The sequence below is a fragment of the Ambystoma mexicanum genome, chromosome 3p, assembly GCF_040938575.1.
Source record: "Ambystoma mexicanum isolate Mex_15411 chromosome 3p, UKY_AmexF1_1, whole genome shotgun sequence".
NCBI lineage: Eukaryota > Metazoa > Chordata > Amphibia > Caudata > Ambystomatidae > Ambystoma > Ambystoma mexicanum.
The window spans coordinates 744,568,609-744,586,488 of NC_090925.1; the positions used below are offsets into that span (position 1 = coordinate 744,568,609).

The following is a 17,880-nucleotide window of genomic DNA, read 5'->3' on the forward strand; positions in this document are numbered from 1 at the left end:
AAAATCATATAAACCTTTGCCTAGACTGGATTTCTTTAAATCCATGGGGTCTATCTTTGAGGTAGAGGAAGAAGAGGACCAAGCTCCATTTGGTTATGAATTTGGGACACCCAATGTACCAGAAAAGCTTATTTCACAGGAATAAAAAATGCAGAATCTTGTTGAAACACTGATGGGACTCAATTATTTGGTGAGAAAGCTGACAACAGCTTAGAGAAACTGCAAGATTCAAGAGCAGCAGCTAAATCTCTTGGGGCGACAATAAGACAACTTGTTCAACTTTCAGGACAAGGGTGGAGAGGATGTCCTTTTTGCTTCTCCTCTTCCATTTCAAGAGGACGAGGGAAGTACTCTGAATGGGGTCAGAGAATGTCACCTCATAGAGCCAGAGGGGTAGAAATTCCTGCGCAACACCCGCTGAATTGCCTTCGGCTGCAGCTGGAGCAACACAATCCTGTTTACTCCCTCACCCACAAATCAGTGGTAGGAGGCAGACTGTCACAACATCTCCGCAGTTGGCAAGGCATAACTTCAGATGCATGGGTGTATTAAAGAAACCCCAAGAGTCCGATCTTCATTGGAGATTCTCATCCTTTTGGAGTAAGGTACAATAGAGCTGGTACCTGCAGCAGAGAAAAAGCACGGTTGGTACTCTCCCTATTTTCTCATTCTCAAGAAGGATGGAGGAGTGCGACCCATGTTGGACTTGAGATGCTTGAACACGTTCCTCAGGAAGGACAAGTTCAAGATGGTAACTCTTTCGCAGATCCTTCAGGCCCTTCAACTCCAGGATTGGTTGTTGTCATTGGATATTCAGGATGCTTACTTTCATGTGCCCATAGATCAGTGCCTGAGGTTCGTGGTTGTCGGTTCTCATGATCAGTTTTGGGTTCTGCCATTCGGGCTCACCTCTGCCCGAGGGTCTTCACCAAGCTTATGGCAGTGGTGGCAGCAAGTCTAATAAGAGAGGGGATTCACATCTACTCTTACCTAAACGACTGGTTGATCACGGCTTGTTCTCTGGAGCAGTCTCAGAGTCATCTCAGTCGGACTTGCCATTTCCTCCACGGGCTGGGCTTCTCCCTGAACTTCAAGAAGTCCCACTTGACCGCATCACAGAAGATTCAAAGTATTGGAGCAGTCCTGGATTCAGCCTCAGGAAAAGCCTCGCCACCCGAGTTAAGGGCTTAGCATCTCTCATAGACGGTCCTGAAAATGTCAGAGTGCCCAACATCTCTCGGCCTTCGACTGCCTAAGGTTGCTCGGCCTCATGGTATCCTGCATTTTTCTGGTGCCAGAAGCCTCTCTCAGAATGAGGGCCCTTCAGTGGGCCCTCAGATCCCAGTGGTCTCAATTCGCCACCAGAATGACGGACCTCCTCCAGATCCTGACAAAGGTTGGCCAGAATCTCCTGTGGTGGGCCTGCCGAGAGAACATAATGAGAGGGGAACCCTTTTGTCAACCATGGCCGAGATGACAGTTGTGACAGACGCCTCTCTCACAGGTTTGGGAGCGCACATGACAGATCTTTCAGTCAGCAGACACTGGTTTCAGTCGGAGTCCAGACTCCATATCAACCTTATGGAACTGAGGGTAATCAGACTGGCGTTGATGGCCTTCCTACCCTCAATACGGGGAAGGAGTGTTCTGATAAGGACGGACAATACAGTGGCCATGCACTACCTCAACAAGAGGGGGTGTAATGTTAATGTTAAAGATCGTTTGTACCGCGCACTATCACCACCGGAGTGGTCCCCTGGCGCTCTGGCAGATCTGAAAGGTAAGAGTGTGGGAGTGGTTTAGTACGGCATAGCGGGAAGAGGTAGAGTGACAGTTGCGATGTCCTGTTGACAGCTTCTGTCCCTGTGTAGAGAGGCATTGCAGCTCTGGTTCTGGGCACTGAGAGAAGAAATCTCTCTTCCGGCAGTTCATCTAGCCGGAGAAGAAAACACGGTGCCGGATGCTCTGAGCAGGCAAAGCATGATCTCCCTCGAGTGGGAGTTAGCTCAGGAAGTCTTTCTGGAGAGTTTTGCCCGTTGGGGTACCCCTCAAGGGGATCTGTTTCTCGACCAGTGTCAACTAGAAGTACGAACCGTTCTGCTCCAGGGAATTTCAAACTCTAGGGGACTCGTTCGTGGTGGACTGGGAGTTCCCACTTCTGCACGTGTTTCCACCAGACCCCGTCATTCCTCATGTCATCAGGAGGTTGATGAAGTCTGGGAAAACCATGATGCTCATTGCTCCGGATTGGCCCAGGAGAACGTGGTACACGGACTGTCTGGAAATGGCCATCAGCCGTCCAATTCGTCTTCCCCTAAGAGAGGACTTACTCTCGCAAAGGGAGGTTGCATTCTTCACGCAGAGATTGGGACTCTCAATCTTCACGCCTGGTGTCTGAGACGGTGAGATATAAGGTTAGGACCTCCCGGAAGACATGATGGAGGTGTTGCTTTTGCAGCTGGTACAGGGAAAAGAAAGTAGATCCTTTCACATGCAAACTTCCCACAGTTCTTTATTCCTTGCTCCATTTGACCCATTCAGGTTTACAAGTGACTACAGTCAAAGGCTACTTAGAAGCACTTGCAATTTTTAAAAGATCTGATGAGAGATCATACTTTAAACTTAGTGCTGATTGTCATACAATTCTAAAAGGACTAACGCATTTGTTTCCACTTACTCCTCTTATCGTACCAACATGGGACTTGAACTTAGTGGTAAAGTGCCTTATGGGGGCTCCTTTCGAGCCATTACACTTGTGTCCTTTGAGGATGCTAACACTTAAGACTGCTTTCTTGTTACTATTGCGTCTGCCCGACAGGTAAGCAAACTGAAGGTTTTATCTTCAAAACGACCTTTTAGGTCCTTTTTTAAGGACAAGCTAGTGTTAAGAGTACGTTCATCTTTTCTTCCGAAAGTGGTGTTTCCACTTTTTTTTATCCTAGGAATTTCATCATAGAACTCTGCCAGCAATTGTTTGCACGGAAAATGACCCCTCATAACTGGGTCTAAAATCCCACTGTAATATGGAAGGGGCTTGTACCCCAATGTGGTTCTTTGTGTAAGGACTGCTGTCATAACAGTGTCATCCGTGTACGAAAACTAAAAGAATTCCTCGGCATAATTTGGAATCCCTAAAACTGGAGCTGTGCAAATTGCTTTTTTCAACTCATCAAATCCTTCTTCCATTACCTCAGTCCACACAATTATTTCCTGCGTTACCTGTGCTTTCTTTAAAGCCTGAAATACAGGCCTTATATATGAACTGTAGTCAAAGGCCCATGCTCTGACATAATTACATAATCCCAGAAATCTCTGCATGTGCTTTATCGTGTGTGGCTTTGTGGTTTTCAAAATAGCCAGAGCTCTCTTAGGAGTAACCTTCTTTCCTTCATGTGAAATCAATTGGCCAATGTACAACACCTCTTGTTGACAATACTGTAACTTCTCTTTGTCAACCTTATATCCTTTGTCAGCAAGTGTAATCATCAGCTGAACAGAATCGTGTCTGCACTCTTCCTCTGAAGTGCTGCAAACTAAAATGTCATCTACGTATTGCAACACAACACTTTCTAAATCAATATTGCTGAAGTCCATCTGGAGGACTCTATTGAAAATCGATGGGCCTCAAACCACCCCTGAGGTAATCTTGTGCTTTTTAACTTATTCTGTCTGAATGTAAATGACTTCAGATCCTGCGAGGCTTTGTGCAATGGGATTGAAAAAAACACATTTTTCAAATCAATCACAGTGAAATATCGCGCTTCAACAGGTATATTACATAAGATTGTAGCTGGATTAGGAACTAGAGGGAACTCGGCTTCTACAATCTGGTTTATCGGGCGTAAATCTTGAATTATTCTCCAAGACCCCCCATAGATTTCTTGATAGGGTACACCGCAGTATTGCATGGTGACTCTGACGTCGCCAAGATACCCTGATCCATCATGGTGGAAATTGTCTTAAAAATACCTTCATCTGTCTCTTAAGACATGGGATACTGTCGTGCTTGAGGTAAAATTGCTCCTGGTTTCAATTTAATCTTTACTTTTCCAACCCCCTTGAAAAGGCCTACGTCATAGGGGCATGTTGCCCACAAGAAACTGGCACTTTCGCCATATCTTCATCAAAACACTCAGGACGTTTTGTGCTAACATCATTTTCTGAGGAACTTCTCGTTTGATTGCTCTCACCCAATAAGTGATGCTCATGTCAAATATCACTTTGTCATCAGATGGATGATTTCCATATAGATTGTCATCAGTGACGTCAGTCAATCTGTAACGTTCCCCGATGGCAATTACTGCACACCATCGTCTGCCCTCATCATCATTCCCATCAAGCAAGGCCATTTCACCTCGCACTATGGCTGCTTGTAGCTCTAAGGGAAAGACTTGGCCCTCTTCTTCAAGCATAGGTATTTTTTGTCTAAACAAAAACTCATCAGGTATTCTCATAGTTCTGCCTACTAAGCCTGGTAGCCATATTAACAGAATGCGTACTCCATAATGGAAAACCTCTGGTTTTAAAGGCGTTATTATGGCATTTGTCCCGCAAATGCCATAATAAATTTGCTCACGTTTAAATAATGCATTCCTGGTGTTGAACACACTATGCCTTCATCAGTAAACGAAATTGTCATATTCAACTTTGTCATTAAATCTCGACCCAATATATTGACAGGTGTCTGCCTTGAATATAGCAAAGGCACTGACATGTCACGCTCTCCTATAGAGACTGGAATTATTCAGTGAAAGGAACCGTCTTCTCTGCTACCAAGTGAACTGGGTAACACAGCCCTTTAAGATGAGTAGCAATTACCCTGGAGATGGACGGGGATGCAGGTTTTTATTCATACATCAATAATCAAAACGACTCAGGTAGTTGGCAAAAGGAAGACTGTTTTAATATCAATTATCTAAAACAAGGAGCATAACGAAAATCAACGAATTCGCTCGATCCTCTTACTCAACAGAGATCTTATACACAAAACTCTTCATCAATGACGTTGACCTGCTTCACTACCAACGTCATCCTACGTGGCAAACTACAAAAACCTATGAGTATGGGTGATTGGCACTGAGTGAACATCTAAGTATACGATCCATACTAGTCTAAACAAGTATGAATATGTGATTGGTTACTTAACATCAGGTAGGGCAACTAAGCCCTCCCCTAAAAATGACCACTTTGAACGTCACTAAATACACAATGTCCCATTGGTTTAGACAACTATAGGACCCCTAATTACGCAGTCCTCTACAATTGGTTGGCACTCTAACCTCCATCAGTACTTTTCCATCTACCTCTAGCAGCATGCGGGCTGACCACCCAGGTGCTGGTGAGCTCGCCTTAACCATTGCTTCCCACCAATAAGCATATAAATCTATCATCACCTCAGTGGTCTACTGTCAATTAGGCTTTGAAGCTCGGCCTTGAGAGTGTTCTTAGATCTGAGAAATTCAGGGAGTGAAAGCACGCTCTCCCCTCATGCGTAAGTGTTACCATCTCGTTCATCTAACTTCATGCTTCCATGTGACTAGAGACCATGGAATCGAGCTTCTAATGCATTTTAATACTATTTTCTAATAGACCTCTGACATCTTCCTTGTTTTATTCATGCCTTATGAACAGGAGTTCTGTTCTTTCACACGATTTGTATCCAGTGTCAGTCTACTCCAGTTTGATAAGACCTTGGCCTCACTGGCTCGTTCAGCCTCGTCTGCTGAGATTCACTTTATAATTTAATTTGCTTTTAAACTGCGACACTCTGGAAATGAGGCTTTCTCTGCCTTCTTGCTAAAGTCCAGCACTGCTATAATGCGTAGTGGAAACATCCATCCTGTACTTGTCCTTATGCATGTATATATATTGGCGCTTGCCGCAATCTATTCACTAGAAAGCCAGCCTTAAGATTACTTCATCTGGTTGCGTTTCTTTTGCATCTGTACCCGTGTAACATAGCTTAATGTCTTCATTTGTTCTGTGGCATAAGCTTCTTCACCTTGATCCCAATATGTCACTTATCCTTGATACTTTCTTGATGCCTTATAGAATATCTGCATTCTCTGAGTTCTGCATCTCTTCTAGGTACGTCAGCTCAGCTCTGTGTGACGTTTACTTGGCGATGGTTGGTGACTTGTTGAGTTGGTCACCATTCGTTCGTCCTGACCCTTCATTTGCTCTGCTTCTTCAGGAATCTCATTTAAACAACCATCATATTTCCTTGTATGCAAATATGGTTTCCTCAATGGGAATCTTGCCTCTAGGATTCCTTGTTGCCTTTGTAGTTTCAACTGGTATGTGTACGTCACATGCTCTGGTTTCCAACATACAGGCAATAGGAGCGCAACAGTTGAGGTGGGGGTACTTGGCTCATCCTCTACAACACCTTGCTTTCTTGCAACGTCAGATTGGTCTCCATCTTTGGCAAAGCATGCAGAATAAGGGGGAAAAACTAGAACTGAGGTAATGGTCACTGTGCATCCTTCATATACCAGTGTCGACATCCCGGCCGAGGACAGTACGGAGGCCGACAAATGCCATGATTCGATGCAGCACGACACTCTACAATTCCGAAGCAAGCTGCAAGCAGACTTGGATTTATCAAAGATGAGGAATATGTGGGAGGAACACCTAGTCGAAAGAACGTTACCACGGGTAAGTAACTTGTTCATCTGCTGCATAGTGGCCCCTGTCACCAGCCAAGTCCCTTGCAGATGTCCCTGCTGCCGCAAGGTATCTGGAAAGAGGTGGCATGTGACTTTTTTGGCCTGCTCTGAGATGGTCCTCACGCCTTGGTAGTTCTGGACGAGTACTTGAGATTTCCCAAAGGATAAATCATACCCTCCATGGAGGCTACGTCGGTCATACCAGCGTTGAATCGAATACTCTTGGCATCCCCAAGACCATCAAGTCAGACAGCGGCCCACCCTTTAACAGCACAGACTTCGCCAACTTTGCACAGTACATGGGGTTCAAGCACCGGAAGATCACGCCCCTGTGGCGCCAAGCCAATGGCATGGTTGAACATTTTATGGGACGCATCAAGAGGGCACTGCAAGTCACTCATGTGTCAGGAAAACCATTCGAACAGGCTCTCTTCCAGTTACTGAGGGACAGTCACACGCCTCACAGCACCACAGGAATGTACCAGGCAGACCTTATGTTTGGCAGAAGAATAAGGACCCGCAAGGCTCAGGGTTCTGATCCAGGGGCCTCTGACCTGTGGCTTCGAGAAAAAGACGTGAGGGAGAAGAACAAAATGAAAGCATCAGCCGATTCCAGGAGGGGCACGAGAGACAGTGCCCTTACCATAGGGGACAGCGAGGTGCTCCGGCAGGCCCAATGCCAGAAGGAAGATCCCATGTTCGCCCCAGGTGTGTTCACAGTCCAGTCACTCAGACGAAGGACACCATGATCACGTCGAAAGACAATGAGGGAAAGACAGTCATGCGGATGCATCCTATTTCAAGGAATGCTGAGGAGAGCATGAACAGGGTGCACTGTCCCCAGAGGAGTTGAGGATGTGGGAGGACGCAGTGGCGTCTGACGAAGAGTGGGAGTGGGAAGTGCTGGAGTCTACCTGCCAAGAAGGAGCCCCGCCCAGCAAATTCAAGGGCAGCCCGTATGGGCCAAGTTTAAACCTGTAAGATTTATTGAAGAAATGGGTTGAATTCAAATTGTTTAGTTTAAGAAGGGAGGAGGTATAATTTTCCACATCAGCCTCGTTATATTAGAAGTGGAGCTAGGGAGGGAGTTTGGGAAAGGGGAAAAGACCTTGGAGGACGGGAAGTCCTCAGTTATGAATAAAGTGGAGTTGAAGCAAGTTACTGTTGTGGGCCTCCGTTATTTATAAGCATACGGCGGTGCTTGAGCGAGTTGACGCTGATTTTGACATTTGCATTTTAAAGTGCTCTGAAAGGAAGTGAATAGATGCAGGGCAATACTAGAAACAAGGAAATGGGAATCGTACTGATTCAAGCATTTCGGGCGATAGTTCCACAACGGAACAAAGCTCTTCCTATTTTACACAGAGCTCACGGTCGGGCCCTCAGAATGGTGGAGTTGGAAATTAGCTGGGAGCTTGTCGTGTTTTTACCTCACTTTCTGTGTGTCCACTGCCCAAAATCGGGCACTTTAATTGCAATAGCTTATTGGTTTCCTTAGTTGAACTGTGTTCTTGTGTGCAGTTGAGTAGGAGGCAAACGCCCGTGGACATTCGGGGAGATGCACAAAGAAACGTCAGCTGGTCCAAAATTGTGCTTTGCCCATCCATGCACACATGATGGTTCTCAATTAATCCTATGCACAAAGTAAACATGTTTGCCTGCACCTAATGAGCGAAGAACATGTTTTAAAGAAGCTAGTGTCGTGTTGAGGACGTGTTCATAAGAAAGTGAAATGTGCAACAATGCAATTGCACATGCAATAGTAAAAGTGGTGCCAAACAGCAAGGAGAAATAAAACGCTTTCAGGCAATAATGTTTTATACAAAATAAAATTGTCACTGCAAATGTTGCATTGCTCCAAAACAGACTTGGATGAGGTTGGAAGAGGGGCGGGTTGCTCCTGCAGGAAAGGAGTACAAGGCAGATTCTCCAAAAATGTTTTAGCATAAGATGTACCCTGTATACAAAGGGCATTTCAGTGTGCACCTCCAGGATACATACACACAAAAGACCTCCACGCAAATAAGGGTGTATTTCTGCATATTTTAAATGTGCATGTATTCAAAAAGTGGATCAATTTAAAATGCGCAGAAAGCAAAGACGCCCCCTGTTTGGAACAGGCTCAGGAGGATGCACATATCATAAGAGGGTCCTAACTGTCCCTGTCATGCATTTATTTAAGTGGAACCGCTGCTGTCCCACTTGCATTTCTATTCCTCAAACAGAGATAGAATTTCACAATGACAGGCTGTAAGGCAGAATCATATGCAGTGCCCTTAGGGACCACTGCACACAACTACAAGTGGTAATACAATTTCACCTTTGGTACAAGCCCGTACTGCACAGAAAGAGTGGTAGCAATGGCTGAGCAGCCAGACTTATCTCAAGAGCAAATGAGCAGTAGTGGAGATTACACAAAGGACTACAATTACTGTGACTCAAGCAGCCACTGACTCAAGGTTTTTGGTTAAAAAAATATAAGTACATTTATTTTTAACCATCTGTTCACAAAACACTTCACTTCTAGTAAAACAAAACCACACCTCAAATATACTACACACAACCAATTCCCCTTGTGCAGAACAATTCAAGGTAAGTACCTTAGGATTTGACAAACCAGTGTTGTGAAATAAAGACGTTACTGGGGTTTCATACTCAATCACTTTTTCACAGTAATGACAGTTCGGTCTTACGAAAGATAAGCATACCCGCGGGAAGAAATGTAACCGAAGTCAAACACACTTAGCACATGAATTAACACAAGAGAATTGGGGATAAAAATCATAGGCAATACTTTTGTCAAGGCAGATAGAATCAGAGGACACTTTCTAGCAAGTAGATAAAAGTCATTAGGCCTGCGCCAGTGTCAAGTGGAACAGGGGTCCCGTTGCCGAGGATCACACGGTTAGAACAGTTTGCGATTCGAGATTGCCAGGCATACTTGGATATTGTCAAAGAGAGAAGCAACATTTATAAGAGGGAAGGAAGAAAAGGGCAAGCCTTTGGTGAGGAATAAGGGTTCACGCCAATTCCTCTAAGTCGGACACAGTACCTTATTCGTTGAAGAAAGCTGGTGCCACGGCAGTTGTTCCTGGTAGTTCCTGCAGACTCGCGGTTCCTGGAGCTTCAGTCGTGGGGACAAGAAGGAGGACGTCTGCAGCGAGCTGCACTACCAAGGGATGAAGCCAGCAGCAGCGAAGCAACAGAGAATAAAAGGTGTGCTCCTTTTAAATAGGAGAGGCTCTTCAGAAGGCTATCCGGACCACTACAGCTGTGTGCAGCGATTTCGACCAAGAAGAGGATTCTCTGGCTGTTGAGGGTGAGCTGGTTAATCCCACCAGGCTCAAGGGAAGAAGACTCCAGACTGGATCTTCTCTGTTGTTGAAGGGTAGAGAGCTCAGGACTGCAGCAGGGCTTCACCGGGACTCGGGGGTTGCAGCAGCCGTCTTCTTCTCCGCTTCTCTTCGGTTCTTGCAGTTCCAGTGGCGACTCTGACTTCCAGCCCAAGAGTCCTGCCTTTTATGCCAAAATCCCCCATTCACACAGCCTGGCTGTCAATCACTCAGCAGGGGGGTTGTCCGGCCAGGACAACCACCTCAGCCAATCGACACAAAGTGCGACTTCCGTCTCCAAGGAGATGCTGTGCAGGGGATGACTAAACCCTTCCCTCACATTCAGCCCACATAGACACCCAGATGCCAAAAGGAGGGCTTCTGAACATTAGACAAACAAGGCAACTAACTAGGTCCGAATTTGTGTGTGTTCCCTCTAATGTAGGGTCCCGGACACTGGATAAATCACATACCCAGCAGTCCCAACTCAGTGGTCCCAACTAGATGGTGCGGATCACAGGTGTGTACAGTGACCTTGTCTAGAATAAAATAAACCAGCTATCACCTTCAGAACATCAACCTGGGAAAACTTTGTTAATACTGTAATATATGTGTAATTTTTGTTTTAGATTTGGCACTTTATGTGTATGGGGAACAAAATTAATCTTCTAAGAAAATATGATTGTCCTGAAGATGGCCCAACAGTTGTTTTTCTGACCACCGCAGACAACGGTGGTACTCCATCAAGGGCCGAAACATATGTCGACCTAAAAGGGAAAGAAAATGTTTTTTCCTATGCCATGCATATCAAAAACAACCAATATGTTGGAAGAAAATTCAAATTGTAGAACCCCGTTTTTGTAAAAAGTATGAGTAGAATGAATGGTATGATCAGTTTGAGTAGAAGTTAACAATGTGTTTTAAAATGTTTTTATAAAACAACATTGAAGAGATAAAAGATTTTGTTACATTGGATTCAGTCGAAATAGTTTTTTCCCTACAACGTGTTTCAGTCTGTATAATAAGTATGCAGTCTCTCTGTATCTAAACCTGTGTCTGCACAGGATCTCTAGAGAGGGGTAGTCAGTCTGTTGTGCACTTTATTTTCCCCATTGCATTAACTACTTGTCCTAGATGAATTGTTGTCCCACTGTATTTGCTTCTTGGCGTCCTAGATTCATTTCTACCTATTGTATTAACTGATTGTCATGGATTATTTGTAGTCCTACTGTATTGTACTCCTTAGTGTTCTAGTTGATATGTAGCCAAGCTAGTAACCCCCTTGTGTTAACTGTTTAATTTAAATAATTGTGGCCCCCACAGACGTTGCTGTTTGCCCTAGATTAATTAGTGCCCCCACTGTAATTTAGATAGATTTTTTGCCCCGCTTAGATTGACTTTTGCCTCGCTTACTAATTGTTCACGCTAGACTAATTGTTGCCCCAGTGTGTTGACTGCTCTAGATGAATTGCGGCCCCACAGTTTTAACTGTTTGCCCGAGATTAATTAGTGCCCCACTGTTATTTGTTACTTGGGGACCTAGACTGATGTGTGCCCCGCTTACTAATTGTTTGCCTTAGACTTATTGTTGCCCCACTGGATTTGCTCTTTGCTCTAGATCAATTGTGGCACCACAGTATTCACTGTGTTTGCCCTAGATGTATTGTTTCCTTCCCCATTGTATTTTGTTGCTTGGCGTCCTAGTTTAAATGTTGGCCCATTGTATAAACTGTATGCCCTAGATCCATTTACTACCCCACCACATGGTGCACCGTAGCACCCCACAGGTCTCAGACAGCCTTAATCCCAAGATGGTGACTATTACCCCTGGCACGAATGGTGCCCTATGGTTTTCCGCCCTCCTCATGTACATTCGTCGAGCCTCTGTTCTCCTGGACCAGCTAATTCCCCTCTAATCTCTACCACCACCTTCCACTACACACGCAAATCCCCCAGAGACAAGCACAGGCCTACCATTTGCCACAGCACCGTTGAGCCTTCGTGAATCTCATCTCGTCATCTCTACCGCACTCCCAAATTAGCAGCTGACCTAGTTAGAGAGTGTTGTAATCCTATCAGATGCCATACAGATTCACAAGTACACTGCCAAGGGTCACGGCCGAACACATCGAATCAGACCGGCACACAGGAACTGGGTACCTCTGACCTGCACACATCCGCACCTCGGGCTTCGCATCTGCGTCTCCCTCGAGCACACTATCAAGCCCACTCGCTCTTTTCTCACAGACCGTTTTACTTCATTACAATCGACGAGCTTAGTGCAAGCATCTGTGCGTGCATGAATGTTTCCATGCCTGTCTTTTGTTTTAATCGCCCGCAATGTGTGCATATGCAAACCAATTTAGTCCTCTTGGTATTTAATGACTATTTTATTAGTTCAAGAAACCAGCAAGCAGTAACTCTGTGAACAGAGTGGAAGCCTTATTGAGGGTGTCCTCTCTGCATCCACACAACGGGAATGAAACGCATGTCAGCTCTCCTCACCTATCCCAGCCAGCATCAAACCAGCGAGAGAGATGATGGCGAGAGAGAGATTGATCCGAGTATTTCAGATCAAGCAAATTATTCTGCCGGGTGTGCTTGACGTTCGGGACCCTGTTCTCTGAGAAGTAGGGTCTTGAAACCTTCGAGTGCAGTATGCACATATGCGAAGAGCTGGGGGCGGGGGGGGGGGCGGAGGTAGGGGGACTGTCAATATTGCTTTCTGATCAGGGTTTTGGATGTTACAATGTGCCTGATGTATATTTCTCTTAATAAGTGTTCCCTGAAGGGGCCTGGCCATGCAAACTTCTGCAAAACTTGAGAGCGTGCTGTCATAGCGGCCCTTTGCTGAAAGCTGGAGTCTGCTTCCATCTCACTCCTATGGGCTGATATCTTCCTTCTATTGGGTGGTCCGATGTTTATATTGCTTACAGTTTGTGCGAGCCTCGTGTAGTCTGCTCTGTTCACTTCAGGGTCTGGCCCATGGTCTCTGTGTCCCCATTTGTTGTTCAAGTAGACCTGTCAGCTGTCTCTAGGGGGCAATATTTCCCCTCCATGGCCAAGTAGGTGCTCTCCTATAGGTTAGTTATAGGCCATCTTTCTCTGCTCTAACAATATCTTTCTCTCTCCAGGACAGTTATGTTGGATTCTGCACGCTCCCCAATCAGGTGCACCGAAAATCTGTCAAGAAGGGATTTGACTTTACCCTCCTGGTCGCAGGTGAGCTAAGAGGGACTCTGGTGTGAAAGAGGGTTTAAGTCCCAAGAACTGGGGTGGGTGATGTCATCTTAATTTCGTTATCTGGAACCAAGAAATGCCTCTGTCAAGGGGAAACAAACCCCTTTATCAGGCATCCAATAATTTCAGGCGACAGAAAAAAGAAGTCCACCTGTATCTGCTCTATCCATGACAGTTAACAATCTATTCTAGGGAAGGGAGTGGAAAAACATTAACATTCTAGGTCAATTCCTTCCACCTTCTGCCCCCATCATACCCGAGTGCATCCCAATAGCCAGTAAAGTTCAGTCCACACAGTCCATGAAAGGATGCAGAACACCAAGGTCAAATCTCATTTCCCATCCTATAGCCTCCAAAGGCTACTCCAGTAAGTCATGCAATCCAGTCCAAGCTCTTCCCCTTCACCCAGGCCCACAAGAGTCTGCTTTAAGAGATTGGAAAAGGCAGTGCAGGTTCTTTCCTAACTCACAAGCCCTCCAAAGTTTACCTCGAGTGGTAGAGGAATCCAGTCCAGGGTTTCCCTTTTACCAGGACCTCCAACCAAAGACAATTCCGAGGGATCACTTAATCCAGTACAGGTTATTTGGCTTCTCTCAGAGCCCCCAAATAGGTTCAATTAGAAGGTTCTAAAAACAAAGGTGTTGCTAAAGGGGGGCTAAAGGGGCTATAGCCCCTGGTCTTTTGGTTGTAGCCCCGGATAGAAGTTCAGGTAATACAACCAAAAGGCTAGCTAGCCCCGAGTCTTGCCAGTCCCAACATTATTGTAGCCCCGGTTCTTTTCCAAACCTAGCAACACCCCTGTCTAAAAATATATTTCAGATTATGATCATGAAAATGATGATGTTCTTCCTATCCCTATTTCAGGAGAGTCTGGCCTGGGGAAGTCCACTCTGGTCGACAGCCTCTTCCATACTAACCTGTACAAAGACCGGACTATTCTCGAGGTCCAAGGTGAGTTGTGATTTGTTATGGGTGTGATGTGGGGCGGGCATCTGGGTTTCCAATGGCGGAAAGGTCTAAAGTGATGTCAGGATGCTTTCCGGGAAGCTAGGTCTCCTCAAAGGCCTTGAAGAACCAGGGCTGAGTTAGTCACATGTCTAGCACAACTGCCACATGTGGGAGCACAGCTCAGACATGAAATGCCTAACTGACTTCCATGTGACTGACACGCGCTGCTCCAGTCTCTGTTCTTTTCAGAGGCACTTGCCTGTCAGGGTTATGCCCTAATTTGCTTACACACCATATTGCCACTATTTTAGAAATGTGATAAATGATGGTACTTTGACGTCATGCTTTTCCTCCTTCACGAATCATTGGGACCTGTGCTGCAAGCTGGTGAGGAATAAGCTTCTCCAAAAGAACTCTGTCATTGTAAGAAATGCACCCAACTGGGGCTGGTATCTGCATGCATCCCTCCACATGCTAGTCCCCGCTCACACCCGTGTATCACCAACAATCACCTCCCAAGTCTCGTTTATGTTATCAGTTTCTTTTACTGCAGCGTTTTAGTTTTTGCTTTCTCTCCTGTCAGAGGGATACTTTTTCCTTTGAACTGTCACTCAGCGCTTCCCTGGCTGCACATTGCTTTGGTGACAGGGTTCAAGCGGTACTTATGATGCAGTAAGCAGTTTTCGGCAGATGAACCTGACAAAGCCTCGTAAGTTCCTATTAGTTCTGTGTGAGACTCCAGCCGAAGTCGCTGAAAACGTGCTTAGTTTTCCTTCTAAGCAAAGGTTTGGTACCACAGCCCACTTTAGACTTCGCAGATAAACAGAAGACACTAAGAGGGATTGAGACCAAGTGCGGTCTCCGAGTCAACACTGCCTATAGGTACCAATGGAAAGGTTGCCCCTTACAGAATCATGGGGGCTACCATGGCCTGTTCAGGAGTTCACTTTGGGCTCTGTGACTATAGGCCTTATCACGAGTGGCCGGTATCCCTGCAGTAAATCCGCTGGAATACTTCCAAACGCAAATAGCTTTACCGCATCTCAGTCCGACGCTATTAGCGCCGGCTCCCGAGTTGTGGTACAGCGGTAAATCCCCATTCATATTGGGTCCAATGGACCATTTTCGGCGCAATTACCGTGGCACTTATTGCGTCACGGTAATTGCGCAGAAAATGGACGTAAAGTCGTCAGCTTTACCTCCAGTTTACAGCTGGAGGTAAATCTTTAGACTTTACGCCCAACTCATATTTGGACGGAGCGGTAATGCGGTGGTAATAGCATTACTGTCCCATCTTTACTGCTCTGCCCAACTTGTGATGAGGCCCCTTTAAGTGACACCCGAGGGGGTCAGGGTGAGGGACAGGGACTGAGGGATTTCCAGGAGTAAGGCAAAGCTACGCACTATGTAATGCAAATGGGGGGGATCAACTAGGAATCTACGGCTCACAACGAGGCACACAGCCAAATATTTCAGGAAAAGCTGTCCATTTCCACTTACTATGCATTGGGCCTCATTATAAATCTGATGGTATCTCGGCGGTAAATCCATGTTGAAGGTGTGTCCCCTTAGGAGTTGGTCGTGATTGCAACTGATGGTGCAATTTCTGAATCAGCTTCCAAGAACGACGTGTGGTGTAAGCAACTACCTCTGCTCCCACTGTTGAGCTTACCCTGGGTCTTTACAATGTCCAATCCCTCTGCCAAAAAACTGCCTTCTCACATATCATTTTGATTCCCATCAACCCAAATTCTCACTGATGACTATAACCGAAACCTGCATTCCTTTATTATACTGCCACTCCAGCATCCCTTCACAGTGACTTTTCCTCTTTCTCTCACTCCCCTTATAGCTCTGAAAAAAGCTGTAGAGTTGGGCTCGTGATCTGCAAGGATACATCATCGGCACCCCTTTCTCTCTGATTTCATGCCATCCCCCCATGAGCATATCACAGTCCCAATTCTCACTCCTTATTACCCTCTTCATCTACCACCATGGGACATACTCCACCTCTTCTCTGATTTTGGCCTCTTACTTGAAAGGCTCCAAGCTGATGTCCCTTCCGTCATAATTGGTAACCTCAACCTCTCCAATATGACTAAGGACCAACAGCTCCAACTTGACTCCAGTCTCTTAGACAACTCACTTGTACCTACATAACCTTCCAGCTCAAACCCAGGGCCATGTTTTCAATCTCATATTCCAATCCTCCTCCTTGGGTTTCATTTGTTCCTATAATTAATAACTCCTTGTTTCATACATGTTTGATCTCGACGCAGCGTAATAGTATTTTGAAAACCTTATCAACTTACCTGTTTTCTACAAATCATTTATTTGTACAAAGAGGGACCAAGGAGGTGTACTCTATACCTGTAAATTCAAATGTCACAATTGAAATGCTAAATATGAACCGGGATAAAGTTAGGAATATGATATATTGCTGTGATTGGATTGATACACAGAATTTATGCTTGCAATATAAACAACATTGTGCTCATCGATTTCAGCATAAACATGTTAAGACCACGGAACCATATCTTCTTAAATTTCCATCTCCAAAAGTCTGATTCTATGATTACGGTTTAATCTGTGGCCCACAAGAGATATTCAGGCCAGGTGTAAGCTAATTCCTAGTCACTTAAACTTTTGTTGCTTTTGTTTAAATCGAGACTCTGAGGAGTTGTTTGAACATCTGATATCGTGTTGTCCTGCCTTGGTTGGTCTTATAATGATGCATTTTGCGTGACATTCTGCGTTTGTGGTCTCTCTTCACCCAGCTCAAAGGTGGGCTTACATACTATGTGGAACTAACATCTCTCTACAAATTGCTACTGTACATTTTTTTTAATGCTTTGAAATTGGATTTGTAAAAAGGCTGATCAAAGCCGATGATCACATAAGATGAATTTTATGTAATTTTGGTTTTATTGTTTGAGTGGTGTAACAATTTTATTTCAAAGATGTATCATGTTTTATTTTGTATATTGAAAAGCTGATTCAATGCAGCTAAATCAATAAAAAATAATAATTACCTCCTCTTTGACCACACTCTCATTCACTTCACCGTCTCAATTTCTCCCCCACTCTCCCATCCCCCTCCCTCATCTATTACCAAACATAAATTCAGGGTCGACTACACGGTCCCCTACCTTGACCAAGAGAACATTTTGCGCCAAGGTCCCCCTCCTCCACTTGTTCACTCCATTCAACTTGCCTGCTCCTTTACCCCTTTCGACCTGTGTCATTGAAGATGGACTGCCCGTTCGTACCAGCAGCTGAGGACAACAATGTGTTTCTGCTTATGTTGTTGGTGCAAATACTGATTGCCCTCTCCTCTCACTGCCTGCAAGGAATCTCTTCTGATCCTAGCCAGAGCTCTTGACACAGTAGAATCCTCTTATTACAATAATCATGTTTCACCCCTCCCACCCCCAAACTATCCATGGCACTCCAGGCCTTGCTCCCCACCCCATTACATCTGCTCTATTTCTGCTTCTCTCTCTGCTGAAGACTTTGTCTCCTGCTTCTCCACTTTAATCACCAAAATACGGGCCACCTTGTCCACCCTCCCATCTCTCCCATCCCACAAACTTCCCTCCTCCCATGTTCCCTACACTCTCCTCTCTATCTCGCTTCTCCCACACTAAACTTCTACCCGTCCTTCACTCTGCCAACCCATCCTGTTCGCCACT

The 17,880-nt window shown here is 45.3% G+C and overlaps 1 protein-coding gene across 2 annotated transcripts in view; it reads left to right on the top strand.

The window, feature by feature from the left end:
• The window catches only part of LOC138580798 (septin-4-like), a 1,149,755-nt gene that overhangs the window by 746,243 nt on the left and 385,632 nt on the right, over nt 1-17,880 (top strand). For both annotated transcript variants that reach the window (XM_069651643.1, XM_069651644.1), the window contains 2 exons: nt 13,135-13,222; nt 14,105-14,191. In XM_069651643.1, coding sequence (XP_069507744.1) covers nt 13,135-13,222; nt 14,105-14,191 — 175 coding nt within the window. The remainder of the gene's footprint in view (nt 1-13,134; nt 13,223-14,104; nt 14,192-17,880) is intronic.